At 37.5% G+C, this 27,010-nt stretch overlaps 3 protein-coding genes across 11 annotated transcripts in view; 2 read left to right on the forward strand and 1 right to left on the reverse strand.

Moving 5' to 3' along the window:
* Window positions 1–1,612: 1,612 nt before the first annotated feature.
* On the reverse strand, window positions 1,613–10,865 carry exo1 (exonuclease 1). The gene is made up of 14 exons (XM_079852667.1): window positions 10,802–10,865; window positions 10,198–10,422; window positions 9,954–10,073; window positions 9,745–9,868; window positions 9,411–9,548; window positions 7,508–7,720; window positions 5,783–5,970; window positions 5,531–5,633; window positions 5,057–5,279; window positions 4,701–4,932; window positions 3,908–4,451; window positions 2,855–2,938; window positions 2,516–2,703; window positions 1,613–1,897 (listed from the first exon to the last, which is right to left on the reverse strand). Exons 2-14 carry the CDS (start codon window positions 10,356–10,358, stop codon window positions 1,807–1,809), a joined length of 2,409 nt encoding a protein of 802 aa, XP_079708793.1. The 5' UTR covers window positions 10,359–10,422; window positions 10,802–10,865; the 3' UTR covers window positions 1,613–1,806.
* A 487-nt stretch (window positions 10,866–11,352) lies between these two features.
* yipf4 (Yip1 domain family, member 4) lies at window positions 11,353–14,022 on the forward strand. The gene is made up of 6 exons (XM_079852668.1): window positions 11,353–11,732; window positions 11,982–12,135; window positions 12,231–12,402; window positions 13,301–13,378; window positions 13,468–13,581; window positions 13,670–14,022. Exons 1-6 carry the CDS (start codon window positions 11,675–11,677, stop codon window positions 13,805–13,807), a joined length of 714 nt encoding a protein of 237 aa, XP_079708794.1. The 5' UTR covers window positions 11,353–11,674; the 3' UTR covers window positions 13,808–14,022.
* A 1,025-nt stretch (window positions 14,023–15,047) lies between these two features.
* The window catches only part of birc6 (baculoviral IAP repeat containing 6), a 95,596-nt gene continuing 83,633 nt past the window's right edge, over window positions 15,048–27,010 (forward strand). For all 9 annotated transcript variants that reach the window (XM_079853465.1, XM_079853466.1, XM_079853470.1 and 6 more), the window contains exons 1-3: window positions 15,048–15,462; window positions 20,014–20,195; window positions 24,198–24,335. In XM_079853465.1, the coding sequence (XP_079709591.1) occupies window positions 15,261–15,462; window positions 20,014–20,195; window positions 24,198–24,335 (522 nt within the window). In that variant the 5' untranslated portion in view covers window positions 15,048–15,260. The remainder of the gene's footprint in view (window positions 15,463–20,013; window positions 20,196–24,197; window positions 24,336–27,010) is intronic.

Here is a 27,010-nt window from a genome sequence, read left to right on the forward strand (position 1 = left end):
CACACACACACACACACACATTGAACTTTAATTGATTTAAATCTTGACTCAAGACCATTTTAATATGACTATCAATTAAAAGGTTAATTTAAAAAGTTTCTTATATGCTTGTTAAGTGACTGAATGTTTTATGCAGTGAGTTTGCTATCTGTACATTAATGGGTTTCCTCTGAAACTAAATTAATGTTTTACTCTTTCTATAAAATACAGGTTCATTTAAATGCGCATGAAGTATAAGCATGAAAAACAATTCTACACTTATTTCTGATGTGGAAGCTTAGTGTATGAGGCCAGCAAGGATCTGTTAGTATTTTGCCACTTAAACTGGTTTGCTCTTTGTTTGAGGAATGTGAGTGCCAGATAACTATTTGTACTCAACAGCACCAAGATTCTTCTGATAAGTCTCTAAGACAAGCGTTTCTTAATGAGCACATGCATTTTTTGAGAAACAGACTTGATAATGTGAAGTGTCTTCTGATGTCCTAAAGGAGGATTGAGGCGTGAGGCCTAGCATTGCACCGGAGGCACGTGTTCACTTCTACACAACATTCCTGAATCAGCCTAATAATGTTCAACCCACACACATTACAAATACACTAAATTATTCATTTAGTTGGAATTCAAGTGAAACTCCAATTCCAAAACCGTAACATATTTCACATATACGCATTGCTGCGTATGATTATAAATATTTCCTTTAATTCACAAGTTCACCCTTACATATAATCGGATATAGAAAAGGTATGCAGGTGTGCTGTTTGAGGGGAGGGCTCCAAGCTCGGAATTTGGCCCGAACCCATAGTACCCCACCACTCCTGGTTGGGATAGGAAATATTTAAGAGTGAGGAGTTGAGGGTGGTGGAGGAATGCTGGAAAACTCTCATGTGATAGGTCAGCTATATATTGTATATATATATATATATACTTTCTCTCATGCTAATTAAGTTGATTATCTGAACATGCTCCTTCCGAACTTTGTAAATAAAACATAATTAAAGGCTATAAATTATAACAAGATGGTTATCCAGTGAGATCTTAGGGGGGAAAAAGCAGCCTAAATTTGGCTTGCCATACATAACAAGGGGACATCATATTTACATATAAATGGTAATTAATTTACATACATTGGAATCCAAATCTCAAAACATAGGTATAAACCGAGTTGGACCCCCTTTTGCCCTCAGAATTGCCTTTGTGGCATACGATTCAACAAGGTGCTGGAAACATTCCTCAGAGATTTTGCTCCATATTGGCATGAAAGCATCACGCATTTGCTGCAGATTTGTCGGCTGCACAATGATGAAGCAAGTCTCTCCAAAGGTGCTCTATTGGATTGAGATCTGGTGACTGTGGAGTATACGTTGTGTAGATGTTCTGGTGCGACATCACAAGATCAACAAGGTGCATGGAAGAAAGGCAAAAGAAATATCAAAATGGTCAGAAACTGGAGCTGAAAAAAAATTCCAGTAGATCAGCAGTTTCTGACACACTCAGACCAACCTGTCTGGCACCAACAACCATGCCATGTTCAAAGTCACTTAAATCACCTTCATTCTCAAGATCAAAATCCACTGAATTAGCACATAATCAAAAAGCAAACATGACCACGGTAGAGAATCATGTTTTTTTTATTACTTGAAATAAAACAAAATTCATAATTATAATAAAATTTGTATTTTATTTATGATAAAAAAAGCATGAACATACACAGTATGCTTGAAAGACTGGCTGTTACTCTTAAGAGAAATAATTATTTGATTGATAAGATGACATCATTCTGCGATGATGAGAATCTCTTTATCTGCTTCAGTAGTTTCCTTCAGTCGTTTCCATCACATTCTCCCTGACTGGTGACATCGGCTCTCCTTTCTTGGATGCGCTTAACTTTGGATTGTCCCTTAAATAAACACATGCACAGACATTTAATTACATTCACATCAAAGCATGCAGCCACAGACAACTTAATGTGCTATATTCAGTCTGTTCCTATGTAAAGCTAAAGCTATCATGAAACTTTAAAATAAATCACATAAGTCTTAACTACTTTTCAAATGCCAAAAAGTAGGAGAGAGACGCAGCAATCAGGCATTCCTCCAGTTTCTCTTCAGCCCTTAAATTGACCATGTTTATTTCATATGTTGATTAGCCCCTCCCCCTTCAAGCCTACCTCAGGCCCTTAATATTCATCTCAGGTCTCAGCATTGCATAATGGGAATATATTTCCTTTCAGAGTGAAAAAACACCACCCTTCTCTAAACTACTACAATGACTCTCACTTTACCCAAACAATCAGTAACACCTCTGTTGTTCACATAGAACTAATGGGAGTGGTGCTGTAACCCAGTTGATGTCTCTTTGTGTTAACATGTTTATCCTGCTGCCTCTGCTGGTCGCAGCTGGTACTAACAGCCATGAATAAACAGTAAAAGATGAATTGGAAAGTGTGAGGGCTTGTCTTCCGCCATATTGAATCATTTAGTTACATAAACACATACTTACAAACAGGCTAACTTACCTCTTGAAGCTGAAGGCCCCCCAGAGGCCGCTGATGGTGGCCTGCAGGCCTGGACTGTTCTCATTGTTGACAGTATTTTTTTTCCCACTCTGTTTCTTCCTCAGACCGCTGGGCCTGGCGGGAGCGGAGGTCTCAATTTTACCATTTTTACCCTGCCCACTTGGACGTTTCCGGGACAACCCTGAGACCTAGAACAAAGGTGTAGGAAGTCAGACTGAGGGTGGAGGTGGGGAAAATTGCATCAATGTTTAATTTTTTTCCCCTCCACTCTACTGTATGCAAGGTGTCAGGAAATGGAAATGCAGACTGTGGTTTTGGGTCATGATTAGACGGACGTGCCTTTGTTCTGTTCAGAGCAGGCTTCAGCTTGTCTGTGGGAGAACTGCTAGTGCTGTTGGAGACATCTGAATCGCTATCCTTTTCCTTCAAAGAGAATAATTAGAAAAGAGATAATCAGATTTTTATCTGAGTGGTGTTTGCCCGTGGAAAACCTCTATGATGCTGGGGGTGTTGTGGGTGGTTGCAAAGGCGTTGCTGATAAACTTTATTATCACGCTATATAAACTATATTATTTACACGCTATGGCTGATAATTGATAAATGGCAGATAATAAAATTCTGTACTATTATGTCTAAATATATTACAAATAATACACAAACTAAAAATCTATCATTTTAATGATATGTGAATTCTAAGTGGATTTAGGCATCACAACATTATAATGTACAGAATAAAAATGAATATTCATTATGAGATGTGCTAAAGAAACATTTAACAGTGTTATTAAATTAGTTTTTTGAAGATGAACTTTTAGCATCTGTTAGCATCTGATGACAGCAAAGGTAATCTAAAATGTAAACGAGCAAATGAGCATGCACAATTAAATATCCAATATCAACTTAAAGAGATAAAATAAATATATCACACATCCCTAATATTAGAGAAGAGCAAAAGTAAAAAAAAATAAAAAAAATTAATAATAATAATAATTATTCACTATTGAACTGCCCATGACTTTTTATGATTTCACTCATTTCTATGAAGTTTCCAGACCTGTACAATACTAATTAATACACATTTTAGCAAGCACATTAAAGGGATAGTTCACCTAAAATGAAAAATCTGCAATCATTTACATTTACAATATTTCTTATGTGGAATATAAAAGACATTTCAAAGAATGCTGGAAACCAAACAGCTTTAGTTACCATTGACTTCCATTGTATGGGAAAAACAAACAAAAAAATCCTTCAGGTGCCACAGAAGAAAGTCATACACGTTTGAATAAATGATAACAGAATTTACATTTGTGGGTAAAATATATCTTTTAAATATATAATTCCAAATATGAATGAATAATAAATAAATAAAAAACAAGGATATTTACTCACCTTATCAGACTTGTCCTCTGTGACTAGGGAGTCCTCCACACCAGCAGAGATGCTGCTAGACTGAGAGAAATACGCACTGTCCTGAGACGGAGGAGACCCAGGAGATTTCTCTGCATCCTCTGTGCCCTCTACAGGAGAGGACGAGAGAGAAAGCCCAGATCCTGCACAGGAGAAGCTGCCCTTCTTTCTGTGGAACTGCTGCAGGGTGGACAACCCTGAAGGTGTGGAGGATGACCGGTGTCTGTCTGTGGTGACGGAGGGTGGATGTGAAGCAGATTTACTGAGTTCTCTGGTGCTTCCTGACCAGCTAAAGGCTCCAAGACCCAAACTAGCAGGCCTGGCAGAGTGAGAGGGAGATGCAGGTGGGCTGGACAACTCATCTTTGGCCTGATCTCTCTCTGAGTCAGGGTCCTGACACAATGCTGGTGTGTCTTCTCCAGATTGTGAGGCACACATCTCTAGAGACTCCACAGGCTGAGGTGAATCTTGTTTTGGCGAGTCTTCCTGTGCCTCTGTCTTACTGGATTCACCATGACAGAAGAACCTGATGGAGATGTCAATCATATCATTATTGTCATCAGAGGTTAAACTGGGATTTTGGAGGTGAAGGAACAACCAACAGGTCTCCCAATACATGTAGTACTACATAATTAATGCCATTGTGCCACGTGACAGTCAGGCCCAATTTAACCCTTGATTGTGTGTGTAATGAGAAAATTAAGGTCTAGCAGTAGTTATTTGTGATAGCAACAATATACATTCCTTTGGTAAGTTTCCCATCATGCTCTTGTACCTGCTGCGCGTGCCCTGCTCTCCAGTGCCCTCTTCTGATCGGTTCCTCCACTGCAACAATGTTGCAAAGCGATTTCGAGGGCGAGACTCTCCAGCAGTGCTGTCACACCCCTTCTCCTTAGAGACACTTGTGTGGGTGGACAGAGGCTCAGCAGTGAGCGGAATTTCAGGACAGCGTCTCTTTACACCTGCTGAGTACTGCCCTAACAGGTCGTCCACAGACAGACTTGTGTCTTTCCGGAGGAAAAAAAAAGGACAATTTTACATATAAACATGTCCCGTCTGGTGTTTAATGTTATTAAATTGATCAGTCCCATCCTTAAGAGACTCATATTCATGGCACTGAGGTCTGCTTACCTTCATGGGGTCTTTTCACCTGTGATGCTCTCTGGGGCAATTTTAGACTCTGCACGCTGATGATCCTCTCTTTGCCCCTGGTGGGAGGGGGTCTTTTGGGGGAGGAAGGACTCTGTGGCTGGGAGCCACCTGGTTCATAGTTCTTGCTCCAAATACTCATCTGCAATGAGCCACTTTTGTCACATCTGTCATTCCAAGTACTACTGCGAGCAGCTTTAGAGGGCTGGAAAGGAGGAAAGGTAAACCTCAGGTATTGTGCTATAGTGTTGTTATTGTTGACAAAAACTATTACAAATTATTTGAAAAGTGAAATCAGAAATAAAATAAAAAAACTACGAAAATTAAAAATGTTACATAACTGAAATAAGTTAAAGTACTAAAATTGCTAAAACTACAACAATAAAAGCTAGGTAACACTATTTTACAGTGTCTTTGTTACATGTACTTAGTGTACTAGAAATAAGACCACGTTACCCAAGTGTGAGGTGCGTCAGGGTTGAAGTCATCTATCCTTTGCATTGTGTTAATGTCTAGATTCCCAAGAGCCATTTCCAGCCCACTCTCATCTCCTACATTACTGTATTTACTTGGTTAAGTTAGAAACAGAGCTTTGTAACACAAACAAAAACATTTACAAAAGTTTAGAAACAGCTCCAGCATCTGTAATGCAAAAGCAATTAAGTGAAAATGTAATGTTTTTTAAATTTATGACGGCATAAAAGATACGTTCCTGCATAGCTGAGAGAAGCAGGGTCAATGTGATCCGGGTAAGGGTTCAAAGGAACCACCTTCCTCTTCAAGGGGTCAAAGACCAGTTGATACAGAAATGTGTTGTCGGCTTTTGTGAAACCCTCAATGTACTCGTTTGGCACAGAGATGTCCATCTTCAGGTACTGGCCCATCTTTTTTATCACCTGCATGACAGATTTAGTTTGTTTAGTTACACTGAATCACGCTCAAATGCTCACAATTCTGCATTTGTTCCCATAATTAAAAGGATGTTCAGGTTCTCCACTAAAATTTGTTTTAAAACCTGGGAAAATAATTAAGTGCATTTGTGTGTGATAGGGATGCACCTATCATGATTTTTTTATTGCCGATTCCGATTTTTTTACAAGCAAATTGTCAGATTCCAATGTCGGTTGCCATTTTTTTCATTAAGCAAATATATTTGTTGTTTTGCACTTTAACATGCCAAACTGAACTTAAACAAAAAAATCTCTGTAAAAAAGAAAAAATATCTAATCCCAACAAAGATGCTGCACACATGTAGCATGAGCAATTGTTTTTGATTTACATTAGATTGTATAATTTCAAGATTTAAAGCAAAAACAGAATGGTCTGACTTTCGATTTGTGAAATTATGCTACATAAGACACACCTGCATAAAACAAAAACAAACAGTGAGCTTGGTGTGGTACAGTATTTGCTCTACTGGCGCGTCTGTGTTCTTTGTGTCCGTATTCAACGTGTTCTGTCTCTGACCAGTGTTAACATCCTGTTTACAGACTTAATAATATTTCCACACAAATTACGTTTTGGGAAATGATTGCAATGCAGTTTGTGCTCAAGTCCAGAATAGAGATCGGCCAAAATAAAATGAAACACCGCCCAGTTCCGATTTATTATGCCTGACCAGTCATAGTCTGAATATGAAATAAGCTTCAAACTATAAGGTGGTTAATTGAGCATAAACTAAGGATGTCCTGAGCCGATCTTAAAGATTGGTATTGGAGCCGATTAAGCTTTTTTTTTTTTTACTGAATGATATCAGCTCTCCTAAGCCTGATCCTTTATTTTACATCAGCTGTCATGGCGGTGTAATGCAGTAGGTGGCGGTATGCACTTTCAAGTGGGTTTGCCAACCAGCGACCGCCATTACAAGGAAAAGAAGCTCAAATATGCCTGTGATGCACAAGAACCAATGAGGTCTGTTCTAGCGTGTCACAAACAAACATTCAAGCTTCCGTGTTTAGCATACTCGATGCACACTTTTGTAAGAAATACAATTTATATCAGTAGTGCCATATGCAACAGTCTGTATACAAAATATCTACCATTGTAACATGTTTACTATCCCAATGTCTTTCTACAGTGTACATACTCCCCTGAGAAACTTTCTGCACAGTACTGTATACACTGGATTAATTTTAATAACTTTAAATGTACTTGAAGTGTGCACCAAGCACTAAGAAAATACAAGTATCAGATTGGGCCTCGGTATCGGCAGACTCTCAATATTCAATGACTTGGATCAGGGGCACAAAAAACCTGATCGGACATCCCAAGCATGAACGCAGTGTCACTTTGTAATCTTGCCAGAGCAAGAGGGACGTGATAAAACATACCGTTTCAGTAATATGATCAGTAGAGCAGAAATATATGTGCACATATCTAACTATTTGTTGTGGCAGCATATAAATGTTTCTAACCTATTTTTTTTTCTCTCACCTTCAGAATATCTGGGTTATTTGCCATCCTGAGAAGCTTGCATGCCTTTCCGAGACCGATGCCGTACAAAGACGGCAGATAGTCGCAGCCAGAGAGGATGCACATGTAACGGAACTTCTCCTCTGTAAAGATGTTGCCAAGCGACTTGCAACGGCCCAGGTGACACTGGTCAATCTCCAATCCATTACCCTGTTTATCCATCTTTAAAATCACCTGCAGACAATGCAAATAAACAAATAAGACACTGAAAACTAAATTAAGTCACTGTCCCAAATGTCCTCCAGCATGTCAGTCAGCATCCCCCAGTGATTCAAAGGTTTATAATTCAAGTTAATTTTTCTAAACCATACCAAATCTTTTTGTTGTTGTTTTTTGTTTGTTTTAAGCATAACTAAACAAGTCTCCTTAAATATTTTTAGATGCTTAAAGTATGGTAACCCTTTAAAATAAGGTTTCATTAGTACACATGAACTAGCATTTTATAATCTTAGCTTGTGTTCATTTCATAAATCAAAAGCTGTATTTGTTCAAATTAATGGATCTGAGCTCACACAAACTAACAATAAACATTTATTTTTTAATAACTAAAGCTCAACAAATACAATAAATCAAACAAAGATAAATACATACAGTAACCAATGATTTAATATTATTATAAATTAATTTTATTTAATGCACTAACCAAAATTTAATAATAGGACCTTATTGTAAAGTGTTACCAAAAGTATATATTATATTTACACATATACACACAGTACCGTTTAAATGTTTGGAGTCGTTCATTTTTTTTTTATATGTTTTTGAAAGAAGTCTCAGGAATACAATAATACAGCAAAATTGTAAAATACAGTACAACAGCAATATTGTGAAATATTATTACAATTTAAATAACTGTCTTCTATTTTAATATGTTTTAAAATGGAATTTATTCCTGTGATGGCAAAGCTGAATTTACAGCAGCCACTTACTCCAGTCTTCAGTGTCACATGTGATTATCTTAAGGTTGAAATACACTACACAACTTTTATGGCTCGTTTCCACCGAGCGGGACAGTACAGTACGATATGGGACGGTAAACCCTGATCCGGCTTGCGTTTCCACCGCCAACAGTACCCTTTTTTTTGTACTCAGTTGTTTTGTCTATGTTGTTACCATCAATATATGAATCACTGTTTACATTTAATGTAATTATTAATAATCAATCATTCGCAACTATTGACATTCAGGCTAATTTTCCACTTATCCAGGACAAGTGTCAATTTCAAGCCCTGGATAATGAAAGAAAAATGAATGAATCAAGATTTACCTCAGAATGTGGTCTGCTAACTATCTCAAGACCAAGCTAACAGTATACATGGTTGGTTTAGCTCTGATGCGATTGCCGCCTGTCTCCATTTCTTCTCAAGCTTTGTGACTTCGTGCCTTTGATTTCTATTGGCTAGTCAGTGTATGTGACTGCACTGTAATGTACTGTATTCAGTAGTAATGCGTCATACACATTATGCATTCTAAAATCGGCTCAAAATATCAAACATGTTTTGATATCCGCCGACTGCATGGAATCAGTCTGAAGCTAAAAAAATCAAGAATCTGTGCCGATCATACACTACACTATTTTCTATTAATTCTGTAAACTCCAACTGTCCAAAATTTGCAGACTTTAGGCAACTAATGTCGACTTGTTCAGAGAGCAAATCGGGTCAAAGATCTAAGCAAAAGTTGTGTAGTGTATTCCAGCCTTTATACAAATTTATCGTGTTGTAAGGACGTTTTAGATGCTTTTAAAATACTCTAATTAAGACAAATTAGTTTTTGCTATGCAGACTTGCATGACACCAGCCAGTGGTCACTAGTCATTGCAAGTGTATTTTTTATCCTCAATCAAGAGCCTCTGCACTGATACCTTTTTGCAGCCAAAGGCCAGCAGATCTGAGTCCTCTGTGATCACTGCCTGAGCGATATCAGATTTGTTCAGGAAAGCTAACTGGGCGTCTGCTTCATATGGAGCAACAACACAGTCCACCCCACGAGTCCTGGCGGCCTGAAAAACAGCAAAAAGATGCAAATGAAAAGATGCCAACAAACAGAACAAGAGAGGAAAATCTTCATTGATCAGTTTCTAACATTGTGTTATTAATTACAACATTCACTATTAAAAAATTACTTCAATAAATATGTTATTTGACTGATTCCTAAACAAATATTGTTAAAAAAAATATCAGGTGCATTGGTCTCACCTTAATGACATCATGTGCCATGGATGGGGTGATATTAACACTGCGGGTAAAACATTCTCTGGCTTCTGATAGCTTACCCTCCCGCAGCAGCTGTTTGCCTTTCTGCAGATTTGCCTGTCGACGCCTGTTAGTAAAATATATATATGAAGTAATCTTAATTGTCAACTAACTTAATTCACTTTTCTCCCTGTATTTTGCGGAATTCTTACTCGCGCCGGGACTTCTCCACATCCTGTTTGGAGGGCAAGTTGCGTCCGTCAAACACCAAGATGGGCTTCACACCAAAAGAAAGCAGCATGTCCACAAACTTCATACAGTAGGATACATACCTGATGGACACACACAGAATGTTAAAATGAAAAAATTTAAAATTCACATTTTAACCTGCAAAAAATGTTAGGCATCACCGAACAACTTAACTTTTATTGCATGCAAATAATTGAAACAACTCACTGATCTGTAGGTTCCCCTTTAGCAAGTTTCTCTGCACATGAAAAAGCTCCTTTATGCAGCCAGCAGTATGTGTCCACCGCCACTGTCTGTCCCCGATACTTCTTCACACTTACGGGCTCCGAAGCGTCTTTTATGAACTGCAACAGGCCTTGAATTCCCATGTTGTCTGTCTGGAAGGACAGGTGTCTGAAGATGTTGGTTTATCAGAGCCCAGTCTGAGCCACTCTATCAGATGAAGAAAAAAAAAAAGTTCCTTATCATTGATGTAACGTTAACGTTATACAGATATGGTCTGAAATACATGATCCACATAACATCCTTAAAAGTCAACAGAAAACATTCCCCAACCGTCCAACTGGGACGACGATTGAAAAAAGAGAACCATTTACATACAAAAACGTTTAATACATTTAATATGTTTAATTCATCTGTCCGAAAGAAACTAACCGCCAAATCCCTCCAAAACAAAACACACTAAAAATTCTCGCGAAACTAAACCGATTAAACTCCACGAGGAAGAATCAGGGCGCTGTAGCTAACACTTTAATCGTTTATAAATTAAACCATTGAAAGTTTTAGTTTTTAATGTATAATAAACACTTACCGAGAGCTTTTACTCGCGCTTTAGTGTCTGACTGTCGTTCCTGCAGAGCTTCGACTTTAGCGGCAAAACGTGACATCACTGCACAGGAGCCCTATTGGTCAGCCTGGCACAGACAGCCAATCACAGACCAGAAATGTGGAAGAGGCGGGACAAGGAATTTCACAACATCGGAACTCTCGAAATTGTCGCGTAAATGTATTTATATATTTTATTTGGCAATATTATTAATAGATATTCCATTACAATGATTGCAAAAATAAGTCAGCTTGGAATTTGATGAACAAATTTAAGAAAATGTATGTGTTATTGTTTCTTTTATACTATATTTTATAATATACTTATATATTATGTGTACATATTATTATATATTAAAGTATCTGACTGACGTTACTGGGGTTCGACTTTAGCGGCAAAAAATCACTGCACAGGAACCCTATTTTTATATTTTTGAATCGCCAATTTGCCATTACAATCTTACAACTTTATAAGTTAAGTCCATTTAAATAATACAGAAAGATGTGACACGGTCAGGCAGGCATATGTCTCAAGGTGAACTGTGTGTCATATGTAATTCTAATTTTGCAAAAGGGTCACGTGGTGGTGCTGTCCGTCTCTGTGCTTGTTTGTTGTTGGTGTCGGTGCTCATTTCTGGCGCTGGGTGGAGCGCGTGACTCCCCGTTCCGCTCTGCTCCAGGATTTGACGTGTCGCTTGTGTTTTTTCGGAACTTCCTGCTTCCTCCATGACTGTTTTGAGCCAGCAGTAGTCCGAGAGCTGATCGGTAGGAATCGTTAAACGTGGCAATGGTGTGAAGGTGCGCGATCGGCGGCGGTGTGTGATTGTGAGTAAAGCTCGTGCTGTAATCGCTGTCAGCCATGCAGTTCTCTCCCACCAACGGAGATTTTACCTTCGTCTCCTCGACGGACGCTGAAGGTACAGTAGTTAAAGGCCCCAAAGCATCCATACATCTCTGCTCTGATATGTAAATCGGATTCATGTTGAAATGCTGTTGGTTGTATTTGTGTGTTATGTGTATGATGTACACATACATTAATGCAAATATCCCCCAGTATGTGTATGATCAAGCTTCTTAATGCATCATGACATGGGTGTTGTTTTGTTGATCTCAATATGGATGCAATAGTCAGCTTTTTTAACCTAAAACAAACTCTTATCCACCAGAGCTCAGCGGCACCATCGATGCACCAGATATCACACTAAATATGGGCCCTGAGGCCAGCAGGGACACCTATGCCACCACTTTCCTGAGGCAGAGGGGTTATGGATGGTTGCTGGAAGTGGAGGAAGAAGATTCAGAGGACACTAAACCGCTCCTGTGAGTTTTTAGGACTCGATTTCTGATGCTTGCTTGATCTCACAATTGCTTTTAGAGTTGTTGGTTGAATTTGTTGGTTTTCTCTGTTTGTGCAGGGAAGAGTTGGACATTGACTTAAAGGACATCTACTATAAGATCAGGTGTGTGTTGATGCCCATGCCATCACTGGGTTTTAACAGACAGGTGGTGAGGGACAATCCTGACTTCTGGGGCCCGCTGGCCGTCGTCCTGCTGTTCTCCATGATCTCCATCTATGGACAGTTCAGGGTGAGTCAAGGGTGTAGATTTAGTTTCAAAATGTATTTTATTTTTTGCTAAATGTCTGTTTTTGTAGTAGCTTATAACGCATACATGCTAAGATGATTACTGCAATCGATTGATTAATTAATTATCATCATTCCTTTTTTTGCATGGATTTGCATTCCGTTTAACAGAATTTTCTACTTCAAAGTGCCATGGGACGTCTAACTTCACTTTACATTTTGTTCTATTGAAAGTGCTTATTTCCTATACTCTTAACATAAATTGTTTTCATCTCATCAGGCTTTTAATGAAATATACAGTCTTTTTGGATTTCAGAAAGCCAGGTTTTTCCTAATATCAATCATCATTAGAACAAAACTTATTTTACTCAGAGAAAACAAGCATGGTCTATAATTCATGAAGGTCTTGACTTTAAGCTCTTGATACTACTTTGTGCTTATATTTTATAATATATATATAATATTGGGGGGTTAACCCTGGTCCCACCCTGTAAACTTTGCCCCTTAGGTGGGACAGTCTTTGTATCTTGACCATGGGTGTGATACGTATGTGTATTCATGATGCTTGTGTACATTCTGCCATCATAAAGCGGTATCTTTTAATTATTTCCATATTACTCTAAATATGTGATTAATTTATTGAATGCGTTTATTGATTGACAGCCCTAGAAATTATTGATAATTAAGTATTAATTAAGTCTTAAGAAAATAAATGTAATAGTTTACTATGCTAATAACTTTGCTAAAGTAGTTTTCAAGAAGGTATGAAGATCAGAGTGTAATTGTTTTTCACTTCAATATTACTTTGTCATTTACATGATTTAATTAGTCAATAACAGAAGCAGAAATGCCCCAAATTTGGATTATTATTTTATGTCATATACCCTGTTTTGACCAATCAGGTTGTTTCCTGGATTGTTACGATCTGGATATTTGGATCACTGACGATTTTCCTTCTTGCAAGAGTGCTGGGTGGAGAGGTATTTATATCTTGTAATGTGTCAGATAGCATATTATTTTTATGAATGGAAAAGGAGGCCCACTCATGGTTTTAAATGTTTTTTAATAGGTGTCTTATGGGCAAGTTCTTGGAGTTATTGGCTATTCTTTGCTCCCACTCATTGTAATAGCTCCACTTCTTTTGGTCATTGGGGGCTTTGAAGTCGTCTCTACACTCATAAAGGTGAGAATTAAATGTGTAACAGTATGAAAATAGTTCCTCTTAAATGCAAAAATATGGATGGATGATTTTTTTACCTTTTCTTTTCTAGCTTTTTGGAGTATTCTGGGCTGCATACAGTGCTGCCTCTTTACTCGTCGGTGATGAATTCAAAACGAAGAAACCCCTTCTCATATATCCCATCTTCCTTTTGTACATTTACTTCTTGTCTCTGTATACTGGAGTCTGAATTGACCACAGGATTTGATTGGCTCGTTGCTTGGACATTTACAAAGAGCACTGTGGAGAGGTGTGCAGAGATATTCCATGAAGACTGAGAAGGAGTTGGCCGTTTCTTTTTTTATTTTCTTTTACTCTGTTTATAATCCTATATGCTTTTGGGGATTGAGGTGTACAGACATTAGTATATTTAACTGCTTCCATTAATTTTGCACACAATAAAAAGCTGCATCTTTTACTGTGGAAGCCCTGTTTGCAGAGATCCCTCTGCCACTGAAATCTGGAGTCCTGGTTTTACATATTTGCAAACCTCAAAAGGAAAATAAAAATGAGAACTTTATATTGTAAAAGACTATGTTAAGCATGATAGTCACTTAACAGAATTTATGTGTCACCACACGTAATGGTGAAAACTTGGATTTTGTTGTTGTTGTTGTAGGCTGTCCCAGTACATTCACATTCATCTTATCAGTTTTTATTTTTAATTTATGAACTCCACATGGAAAAAGAGAGTATGCAGGCAATATAGATTGGATTAAATGTGTCTGCTAAGTATGGGTGCCTTGAATTGGTTGTTTTATATGGCTGTGGTGTATATTATTTATGTAAATGTAGCCAAAAAGGAAAGACTTGTAGAACACTCAATTAAAAGCAACTTTCTACCTGGTAATGTGTACACTGCAGACATATGTTACCATATTAGTTTAGCTGAAACAATTGAGTCTGGAAATCGTTATAAAATTCATACACCATGAATCAAATTAAAAATTATTGACACTGTAATTACACTCTTTGTCATGAATCTCCTTAATGTCTGGGAATAATATTACTTAATCGCATGATTTATTGGTTAATTTAATATTCATTAAAATGCTTGGTTATTAGATGTAACAGTAAGTGCTTTAACCAAAAGTGATTATGTATAGTGATTATTTTAAGGACACAAGAGTGTTGTCTTTATAATCTACTGTTAAAAAAACAACAATAGTGCAGCAGTTGGAGATCGATCTATCTATCTATCTATCTATCTATCTATCTATCTATCTATCTATCTATCTATCTATCTATCTATCTATCTATCTATCTATCTATCTAATCTAATCTAATCTAATCTATCTATCTATCTATCTATCTATCTATCTATCTATCTATCTATCTATCTATCTATCTATCTATCTATCTATCTATCTATCTAGTCACAGCGCCCCTTGAGGTTCGGCGGGCGATCACACAGTGACTACGCCAGTTCCGTTTCCCTGCTGAGAGTGTGAGCAGAAGCAGCCGCTGGTTTCCGCTCCGCTGATGGTGAATCGCTGCTCCTGCGGTATCGGGAGGAGGTTTACAGCCCGCAGTGGAAGCGCAGCGGTACTTCGGGTTTCAGCTTTAACGTTTTCTCGTCGAGTCGTGTCCACGGAGGTGCTACCGAAAGAGGAGGGAAGGCAGGAAGGGAAGCTAGTAGGAAGATGGCGGCGGCGGCGGCGGCCTCGCCAGGCTCGCCGGACTGGGTCGTGCTGAGGGACGGCTGCCTGCGCTGCGATGAGGAGGGCCTGCGGAGTCTGTCCTACCACCCGGCCCTTAACGCCATTCTGGCCGTCACCAGCCGGGGCAGCATCAAAGTCATCGACGGCACCTCCGGGGCTATTTTACAGGCCTCCGCACTGCACGGTGAGTTTCGGTTCGTACGGGTTCGGAGAGATTTATCCCGGCCGACCTGGATCTTATCACAACTGAATCCTGGGCTGGATCTCCTCATAGAGGAGGCTTATGGGAGATCCTTTCCTCGCATAGCTCGTGATGGAGGTGGAGAGTGTCAAAATGTGCGTTTGGTCTTTTGATGGTGCAGTGTTGCGGGAATGACTCCTCTGTTTGGATTCCCGATGGAGAACTGTGTCCAAATGTTCTGTACCTTTTGGGGCTTGTTGATGGAAAGGCTTGTGCGATGAAGGACTGTTTGATAATGATCCTTCACTCAAGGGCCTCCTGATGGAGCAGTGTTTTAATATCAACTCCTTACTATTCAGGCCCCCAATGGATGGTCCCTCACTCTTGATGGGTCTATGTGATAATATAGAGACTTTTGTGAGAATAATCGTTCGCTCTTGATGCAGTTGTTGTTCTGTCAGTGATCCCTCAGTCTTTGGGCCTCCTGATGATCCTAACTGTTTAGGGCCTCCTGGATCTCTTGTGCTGGCGGATCACTGTAAACATTGCCACGTTATTCACCAACACACAGTTTATGTACATATCAGTAGTGTTTATTTACATTACACTTATTGTCATTAATAGTCGAATAAAACTAAATCAAGACATGATCTAAAATCTGATATGATATTGGGGGTAAAGCGGTACTAAAGCTAATCTAAACATTAGCAAATATCAGCTCGTAAAGGTGTGTGTCTTTGTTGAACTTGGTGTTAGTGAAATCCAACCAATGTCTTAATACATGTCAGTGATTTATTGTGCATATTATCATAGGTTTCGACTGTTAAAGAAAACAATTTATTGATTTTGGCTCTAAATTAGCTGACAGAGGTTTAGCTAATCATGCTAACCGTAGCCTAGCGGTAGCCTAGCCTGCTACGGATCAGTAACACTGGTCATGTTTATGTCAATCCTGACAGGTGACAGCTGACTGTAAAATTGCTTACTACACGGATATTTATACTTATTGATTAGTTTTATAATCGTATGTGTGGTTTGAGAAGGTTCGAGTGCTTTCTGTGCCGGTTTGTAGTTAAACATCATTTTGAGTGTGAGATTGACTGCTTGTGTAACGTTAGTTGATATTCGTGTAATATACACTTGTCAGACTAATTGGTTTTATATATATTTATATATATAGTGTGTGTTAAATGCTAAAATTGCGTAATGATATACATACATAATTACACTGGAGTTATGTATTGTTGCCCGAAGCATTATTATTCAAATGGTTTAAAACAGCCTCTCTTTCAGACTAATTTAGTCTCCCTATAATGTTTATTTAATCAATATAATTTTGTTTGTTTCATTACTCTTATGAAATATCCGGCTCATTAAATGTATAAGATTGCAAGGCGAAATATTTTAAAGAAAGGACAACTGGAAACTAAATGATGTAAACAGTGTCTTTGCAGTGACAAGTCTTTGAAGGTCTTCTGTCAAATGTTTATGTGTTTAACATTTGTGAATGTACCTTTAAGGTGCTTTTCAGATAAAACTTTAGGGACATATTTAAAGTGTTAAACTAGAAGTTATGAATGTGACATTGTCATTTAGTGTAGGACTAATCTGAAAAAGACAACTCACCATCAGAGTTTAATTGAATTTATGTTCCCAGAAAGCGGTGACAGGAATGAAAGAAGTGGAGATGTGACTCTCATCTTTCTTTAGTGTACTCATCTTTCTTGAGTTAAAACACCCATTTATTCATGGATGTTTATGAAATGCAAAGAATGATCGGTAACATCGTAGGACATTGTGATTCTTTGCTGAAAATCCCCTGTGCGCAAGAACAACAAGGCTGTATCTGTAGGCAGTAGGGGCTGACACTAGTGATTTGACTACATTTATAGACTTGTATGGTTGAATATTGCTGATTTGCAGATATCATGCTAAACTAACATGTTTGTTTGGAATTGCAAGTTATTTATTTGGGAGTCTCGGCACAGAAAGTTGCTAGCTCAGAACAGTTGACTCATGCTTGTATATGGATAATATTGATTGGAGAGGTTTTCCCTTTTTCTCCCCTGAGTGTGTAACAGCCACTTGGGAGCAGATTTAGGGTATGGCTCTTGTTTCCTCTTTCCTCTTGTTAAGAAGTGATTTAAAATGCATTAAAGTAGACTAAATGTTTGTAGAGATTGCTTGTGAATACAGCATTTAGGCTATGTGATAAACCGCCATCAACTCTTTCTACTCATCAGAATTCAGTCATATTTTGCATACAGCGTCCTGTCATTCATGCATGGTAAATGCATGGTAAACATTTTAGAATGTGATGCCAGCATGACACGCTGATGCCAGTGACATTTCTCACTTTTTCTTGTTTAGTGTCTGTGTTGGTGAATGTTCTGGATGTATGTGTCTCAGTTCAGATTAGTCAAAAACGAGGTTGTAGCCCAAAACAAGTTTAGTATTTCCTTTGCATTCTGCATGTGCTTCCATTCATTCATATATTTTTTTGTAAGAAAAAAGTATTTCAAATATACCCTACCATTCAAAGGACTTTTTTCTTAATTTTAAGAAATGTTTCTTGAGCATCAAATCAGCATGTTAGAATGATTTCTGATGGATAATGTGATACTGAAGACTGAAGTGAAGATGCTGAAAATTCAACTTTGCATAACACAAATAAATTACATTTTAAATTATATTAAAATTAAAAAATATAAATTACATTGTAATGTTATTTCATAATATTGCTGTTTTTGTTGTATTTTTGTTTAAATAAATGCAGCCTTGGTTACTACTACTTTCAAAAACATTAGAAAAATCTTTCCAACCCCAAACTGTTGAATGTAATGCACATTGTAAATGTGGTTGCCTTTTAGACATTGTGAATTTTAGATTGTCATTGGCCCTGCAACTCCTTTAGTCGCTGCCTTTAGTGTCTTATTCCCTTTATTAAATTAAATAGTTTTTTTAATTAAATAATTGAAATAAAATGTAGTATGCATTTTTCATTTAATCATTATTTTATTAAGCCGTGGCATCTTTTGTCAGCTACGTTAACATGGACACCTCTTGAATGAATCATATATACAGTGAATATGTTGAATGTTGAATATGCAGTGTTTCCTGCCGTTGGCACATAGGCTACTACTAACTAGGGCTTTCACTAACCATTATTTTGGTAGTCATCTAGTAATCAGTAAATTATTTTGACAATTAGCCTAATCGAGTAATCAATTAATAAATATAGACCTAAGTGAACAATAACCATTAAAATGACTTATAATTTGTTCAAATAAAGCATCAAAAGCAATTAGTAACCAGGTTTTATTGAACAACACTGTTAAAATACATAATGTAGTATAAATATAATCAACTGTACATAACATATTATAACAAATGCTTGCAGAGGGTGCCAACGGCCTGGTGATTGTTGTTGTTACACATACAGCATGATCAAATCTTTGTTTAACTCTTTTCCCACCATTGACAAAATTTTCCATCATTTATGAGACAATGCTTCCCCGCCATTGACAGAATTTTCCGGCTTTCTGTGTTTTCAATGTTATACGGTAGGGGGGTCTATTATGCATTTTCTGAAAGAGTAGAAAATCTCCGGATCAAAACACTGACAAAAAAGGAGCAGAAACAAGCGATAAAAGCATTGCTTATGCACATTGTAGTCTTTGAGGGAAAAAAACATGATTTTCTCAGCTTTTTTTCAAGATGTTGCATTTTTAATGAAACTTTCCCATATTTAGGCTAAGTGTTGATAAAAAAACCGGTGACCGGCCGGTTAGTCTCACGTACTGATTCCAACCCGGTCTGTTTTTTTGCCAGTGGCACATGCAATAACGTCAGCTTCGCGTTCTTGCTCTCTTTTTTCCGACGGCTGAGTTACACACACACCCGCCTCATCTCACTCACTCGTCTCATTCGATCTGGTTCAATAGTGCTTGTATTGCACATAAATTGACTAATTCCTGCAGGTTTCGTGCTCACACCAAAAGCGCTTTTCCACTGCATGGCTTGGCACGGCATGGCTCGGTTTGCTTTTCCACTGCAGTTTAGTACCGCTTCAAAGTGGTGGAATTATAGACTGACATACCACTTCACAGATGATGAGTGGAGTAGATTTTTATATTGACACAACAGCCATTTATGACTCTATATTCAACAACAACAACAACAACAACAGCTCGTTCTGTGAGTCATACCATACATCATTACACCATTTCTATGTCGAAACTTTCCAGTTTCGGTTCTCAATCTGGTCAAGTGTGTTTACATGTCCTATCGAATGTATTAGAAAAGGTGTAAACCACCCGTTACAATCCGAATGAAGTTTCAGTCGGATTTGTCCAATTCATTACGATTGATGTGGTTACATGTGACTTTTTTGCCTGACTGTGCTACTGTTCCGATTGCACACGGATTATTAGGGTCCATGTAAAAGCAGCTATTGTATTATTTGTTTTATTTTTTTACATGCATGTTATAATAGGTATAATGTAGCAAAGCATCATGATCATCCTCTCTCCTTCTCTGTGTGTTTTTTGACAGCGAAACCTGGGGGCCGAGTGAGGTGTCAGTACTTCCCAGCTGTGGATAAGGTGCTGTTTGTGGACGATTACGCTGTCGGCTGCAGGAAAGACTTGAATGGGATTCTTCTTTTGGACACAGCTCTCCAGGCCCCTGTGTCCAAGCCAGAAGATCTGGTGCAGCTGGAGCTGCCCGTTACTGAGGTAAGAAACCCAGCAAATTGATTGATTGTATATAACATATTCTTTACGTCAAATAATGGGATTTGTCTTCATAAATGAATGAGCTGTTATGCATTGCCTGACCCCTATCAGTAAATAGTGACCATCAATTCAAGCCTAAACAATGAGGCAATCTGCGTTTTTAACTGCATGGAATCAGTTTATTCAGGGTCCCAATTGTGTTTGATACAAAATCAATGGTTCCGGTGTTCACCGGGCTATGGTAAAATAATGACGCAGTTACAAGGTGTGTATAATTTAAACTACTTAGTCAACACTAACAGTAGCTGCTGTTTGGTTTTCATACTGCTGCTCTCCTTCTAGTCACTTCTGAACTTGATGAACCTGACACTTCTGAACTTCTCTTGATTAAAGCTCCAGGTGACAGGTTGCCAGATATCACAAAAAGAGCAAAACAAGCCCCTTAAAAACGCAGTATATCCCTCTCGTGTCTTTTGCATCAGTAAAATGCATAAGTAATTATACATAAGAGACGCAAAGATGCAGATAACTATACATTATTTAAGGTTATTTCTATTCGTTACGATATTGATATATGAACTGTTGTTGTCAAGTAAGCTTCATGCATTCCCCGTTGCGATACGAACGTGCACTCCTCTAAACTGTAGCCTACGGGTGCTGCACTGCTCTAGTTGACTGCTGCGTCTTTTTCCCCTAAAATATCACGTTAACAACAACCCTTTAGGAAACGTAATTCCTTTGTGGATCCTCTTGATCTGCTTTCTCCATGTTTCTTTGTCAAATCTCAGTGTCTCAGTCTGCACGTGAGTTAACCACGCCCACTTATTTACGCGGTAACGATATATACCGTCATACCTTCCAGCCCTGTCATACGATGTGACTATTGCAGATGCACTATAGCTGATTAACACTTTTGACTGACACATCACTGCTTGACAGCACACAATGTTTAAGTCATAAAATCTTAATATTTGTCATGGCTGTCTTTGAAGAACATATAAGTACAGGTCATCTGTCAGTCTTGTGCTAAGGTCAGTGTCAGTATAGCGTATAACACAAGTTTTTGTCCCTCATCCATCACTGCACAACATAAATGATCATGCACTTCCTTAGTATGTGGTGTACAAAACTGTAGTTGTTTGAGTGCACTTGTTGATTTAGCGATCGCATAACCAGTCTGACAAAGAATGCTATGCAGACAGACTGGTCTATTGTGTCCTAGGACACTTTGAAAACAAAACTCCCAGCACTCACCACTCCTTGGCCACATACGCTAATGTGTGAGAACCAATGGATCTTGTACACTAATGGGCACACTTACCTGAGATGGTCTGAGACTCAAGTATAATGTTGTTTTTACAGTTAAAATGAAATGAACTGCTTATAAGTTTCATCCAGGGGTTGTCATTTCAAGAGTATGCACCATATGACGTAGTGGAAACAAGGGTCATGTCAAGCATGCTTGGTTTGTCCTTTGATTTGTTAAATTGGATACATTTGTGGATGTTGAGGCTTGGTCTTGACTTTATGGGTGATTTACTATGCGTTTTAAGATCTGGTTTGTGTTCGAAATATAAGGCAGAGGGATTGCTCATTAGTTAGTCTTTGACTGTTGATATGCTGAAGTATTCTTCCCTACAAATTGCATCATAAATGTTTGTGTTTACCACTTCTGTCCAACATATTTGTTTAGCCTTATACTAGATATCACGTTCACACGTTAGTTCTGTACCATTAATATTAGACCACATCAGCATTGTTTGTTGAGATTACCTGCCTGATCAAACGATAAAATTAGATAATTAGATAAAAGTATTTTTATTGAATGTTGTTGTGCAAAGTAAATAGATAAAAAGATATACACTACTGTCCAAAAGTTTTAAAGAAATGAATACTTTTATTTACTAAGAATCCATGCATTAAATTGATCAATGCTGCTTTTTGATCAGTGACATTAAAGACAGTTATAATTTTATAAAATATTTCTATTTCAAATAAATGTTCTTTTGAACTTTGAATCCTGAAAAAAATGTTAATCAGCACAACTGTTTTTAACATTTTTAATAATAAGTAATGTTATTTGAGCACTAAATCAACATATTAGACTGATTTCTGAAGGATCATGTGACACTGAAGACTGGAGTAATGTCTGCTGAAAATTCGACTTTGCCATCACAGGAATAAAATACATTTTAAAATAAAGAAATGGTAATAATATTTTACAATATTTCAGTTTTTACTATATTTCAATCATATAAATGCAGCCTTAGTGAGACTTCTTTCAAAAACATAAAAAAAAAATCTTGCAGACCTTTAAACAGTATAGTTATCTACATTGTCGTCTGCAGTTGAAAAACCTGCTTAGGTCGGCTATTAATTCATTATAATAAATCCATTGTCTCTGTTTCTTTGAGTGACTGCTTTTTAAAGAGACTAGAAATAAACATGTGGCAGTGACATAAGTATCATTCTTCTAATGCTTGAAATCCAGTTTTGATCTATGTGTGTATTTGTCTGATGATATTTTTGCATACACAGAGGCTATTGATGTCAAAACAGACTTCTGCAGGCCGCAAGCTGTTCCTCTAAGCAGCCAGATCTGTTCTGCTAGGTCACATGAGTTAACTTAGGAGTTCCCTAGTCTCAGTCATGTGACTCAACTTATTGCTGTTCAGAAAGGCCATTCATAAACGTGTACAGTGAAATGTGAGAACTGAAGTGTAAACTTGAGTCGTCACCAAAGCACTGAAAGCAAATCTGTTTGTATAGTTTTTTTTTTCTTTTTAGAAATACCATAATGTTGACTGTGATTAGCTTATTGTTTATGGTATTGGTTTTGGTATTGACATGGTAAAATGGATAAGAGAGAACATCTTATCATACGAGACTGATACATGAGGCCTGCCTTTATGTTCCGTCTTTCTAAGCTCTGGGGCGGTGTTTTACTTCTGCAGTTGTCTAAAATTACATTGCCGTCATGCCATTGTTACGAGTTTTTTTTTTTCAACTCGTAAATTTTTCAAGTGTTTCGACATCGACACACACACATAGCCTAAATAGTTGGAAACTGCTAGGTGGAACCAACAGATACAGTATTGTTTGATATGTCAGCCGTACATCTCTGTGATGTGCTTTATTTTGAGTAATGTTAGCTGTGAACTTCCATCTGAGCTCTCAATAAAAGATGCACAGCGTATTAAGGCGATTTGTGACAACGTTCCCCAAGTGCTTTGAACTCAGTGGAGTGAAGGATACAGTGATACCCATGGTGCCAAGATGTGCTTAACATTTACCCATTTAACATTACCCATTTGACATTTACTTGACAAGTTACCCATTTAGATTTTGCATAGACTCTAAAAAGTACACTACCATTCAAAAGCTTGGGGTCGGTAAGAACTCATTCTCGGTCGGTAAGATCATTACTCCAGTCTTCAGCGTCACATGATCCTTCTGAAATCGTTCTAATATGCTGATTTCCTGCTCAAGACACATTTCTTAGCACAGTTTAAAAAAATTGTGCAGCTTAATATGTGAAACATGAAGTTCTTTTCAAGTTAATTCTTTGAATTAAACATTCAATAAACAGCATTTATTCGAAATGGAAATCTTTTTATCGTTATAAATGTCTTAACTGTCACTTTTGATCAATTTAATGAATTCCTGCTGAATAGAAGTAATTTTGGTTCTGTAACATCTAATGTTTCCTGCAGTAAAAAGCAGCATCATTCCTGTGCTATCGGTCCATTGAGATCAATATCCCTTAATAATCTGAAGGAGTCTAATGGTCATTTGATATCATCATGAGGAAATACAGACACGAGGAGGCCATTCACAGTGCAGTTGCCTTGAGTGTGACGGATTGTCATGTTTAACTCCTTTCCTATGAGTTCTCTGCTCTCTATTTAGATGAATCAAATGACTTGATGGTTATATTCTGTGCCTCTGAGGTTTGAATGGGTGGTAAGCATGAAATTAAATGTTCCTCTTGTTCCCCTGCAGGCCCAGCAGATGTTGTATGCTTGTATGGAGAAGGTGGATGTTTCCAACACAGAGGGCTACGATCTCTTTCTCACCCAGCTTAAAGAAGGCCTGGAGAATACCTCACATGAGACGGCGGCCAATCACAAAGTGGCAAAGGTGAGTCCAACAGGAAGGATGCATCATTCATAAGTTATCTCACTCTTCTAAGTGGAGTTGTAAAAAAGTTCAGTGTAGAAGTATAATTAGCCTAATGATTTATCAACCCAGCCTACTATAGGTTGCACAATCACTATTTTGATCTTTCTGTGAAAATCAGTCAAGCCCATTTCTGCCTAATTTATATCTCATAATTGCCTAATTTATATATTTGAATTGACTTTGTGGTTCACAATATTAACTTTACTTCTCATAATTATGACTATGTAGCTAACAATTACGATCCTATCGCAACTTTATTCCTCATAATTTACTTTATATAATCTGACAATTGTGACTTTATTTCTCCTAAATATGACTTTATAGCTCCAATCCAATTGCATATTTATTTCTCCGAAATGATTCAAAGTCCCCGCAGGACTTCATATTTCATAAGTTTTTTTTTTTTCTCGTAATTTATTATCTCATTATTACAAATTTCTGTCTTACAATTTTTGCTTAATTTCTCGCAATTGTGACTTTAATCCCTATTTAAAACTTTATTGCACACTTTATAATTTTTGTAAAGCAGAAAACATGTTTCCATTTAAAACATATTTTGTCCTATCAAGAATTGTTTTTATTTAATTCATAGCCATATCTGATTTGTCAGTGATGTGATTGTAGGGTACATTCTTCAAGTGTTCTTCAATCACAGTGCTGGTCTCTACTTCTCTTCCTCACACACGTTGTAGTATTGCTCATCTATTCATTATTGCGCAGTGCTGGGATTTGGCTTCATGTTTCAGGCCTGCAGAGCTTCTTGCAAGCTACTTTTTCTTAAAGTTGTGTACCCCAAAAAGTTGGATTAAAATCTCCTGATACAGTCTGTGCTGTGACATGTTTGCTGATGTAATGCAGTCTGACTGTGTTGTGTGTTTGTGTGTGTGTGTTTGTTAATAAGCAAGAATAGTTGAGTCATGTAGCATTACAGCGTATAGATTATTCATGAGACGCATCCTCACGGTGACTGATCTGTGCAGACACAAACACACTGTATTGAACAGCGGTGCTGCAGAGCCCTGTATCAGTAGCCCTGCAGTAACAGGAGGATGATCAAAGACTCCCGCTGATACACCTGTGCCACTGAAGTTTGACGGAGCTGAGGTCCATCTTAAGACTCTCTCTGTGTTCGTGCATACTGTTTCATGTGCTGTTGTAAGAATGCAAAGAGAAGAGCACAAAGGAACACTCAGTTCACAGAGTAACGCATGATTGGGTGTGACTTTAGTTGTGTTCGGACTCTCTGCAGCAAAACTTCACTAAAGGCCGCTTTCTTCCTTTTGTTCTCTTCATTTTCAGTTTTAATGTACTCTTTTGGGATTTACATACAATAAAACAAATAAACAAATGAAATAATAATAAAAAATAAAAAAAATTAATGTGCCAGCAGTAATAACAATACCATTAAGTGATATCCAACGAATTGAAAAATAATGACGAAATAACAAATAAACAACAAAATAAAATAAACTAAATTACAATTAATCAATTCAATAAAAATAGTTATAAAAATAAATAAAAATGTGCCAGTAATAATAAAATGATACAAATAAACAACAAATAAAAATAAAATAAAGTAACAACAAAATAAAGCATAACAAGAAAACTAATATACTGTTAAATAACTGGGTATGTAACGATACATTGTTATATCGAGATGAACATGCGACGATATATATCATTGATGTAAACTATATGATTTGTGATATAGAGTTAGTTTTATCCAATGCTTGGCTTACTATATTTATAAGGTAGGCTATAATTCACCCAAAAATGTAAATTCTGTCATCATGTTCATGATTTTCGTGCAACTTCCAAACACAAATGAAGATATTTTTTTATGAAACCTGAGAGATTTCTGTCCCTCCATTTAAAATATCCATTTAGACCAGGGTTCACCAATCTCGGTCCTGGAGGGCCGCTGTCCTGCAGAGTTTAGCTCCAACCAGCTCCAACACACCTGTTTGAAAGTTTCTAGTATGCCTAGTGAGACCTTGATTAGCTGGTTCAGGTGTGTTTAATTGGGGTTGGAGCGAAACTCTGCAGGACAGCGGCCCTCCAGGACCGAGATTGGTGAACCCTGATTTAGACATTCCTCTAAAACTTAAAAGATCCAAAAAAATGTCATAAAGGCATCATAAAATGAACTATGAAAACAGTTGAGTGGTCTAATCCAAATCCAAGTATTCTGAAGAGACACGATGGCTTAATATGATGAACAGGTTTACAACAATGAGCATACTGTAGTAAACACGGACATTAAAATGCTTGCGTGGCACGTGAAAACATGACGGTGAGTAAATGCAGAATACATTTTTTTGGATGAACTAACCATTTACAGTTTGAGAATAGTAATAGTTCACCCCTCAAAGTGAAAGTGCAAACATTTCAATCACCATATCATATTTAGTTTTAGTAGTATGATTATTCAAAGCATTTTAGATAGTTTATTCTTATATGTAGAGTGCATTAACAGCGAAAGAGGCGGGACATAGTGAGCACGGGATAGTCGCAGCAACCTCTCTTTATTTTGGCTTAAAATATTGCAATAGTATCGTATCGTGGTTTCAGTATCACGATTTGTTTCGAATAATGAATGAATGTATCGTTACACCCCTAAAATAACATAAATA

This window comes from Squalius cephalus (genome assembly GCF_949319135.1).
Source record: "Squalius cephalus genome assembly, chromosome: 20".
NCBI classification, from domain to species: Eukaryota; Metazoa; Chordata; class Actinopteri; order Cypriniformes; family Leuciscidae; genus Squalius; species Squalius cephalus.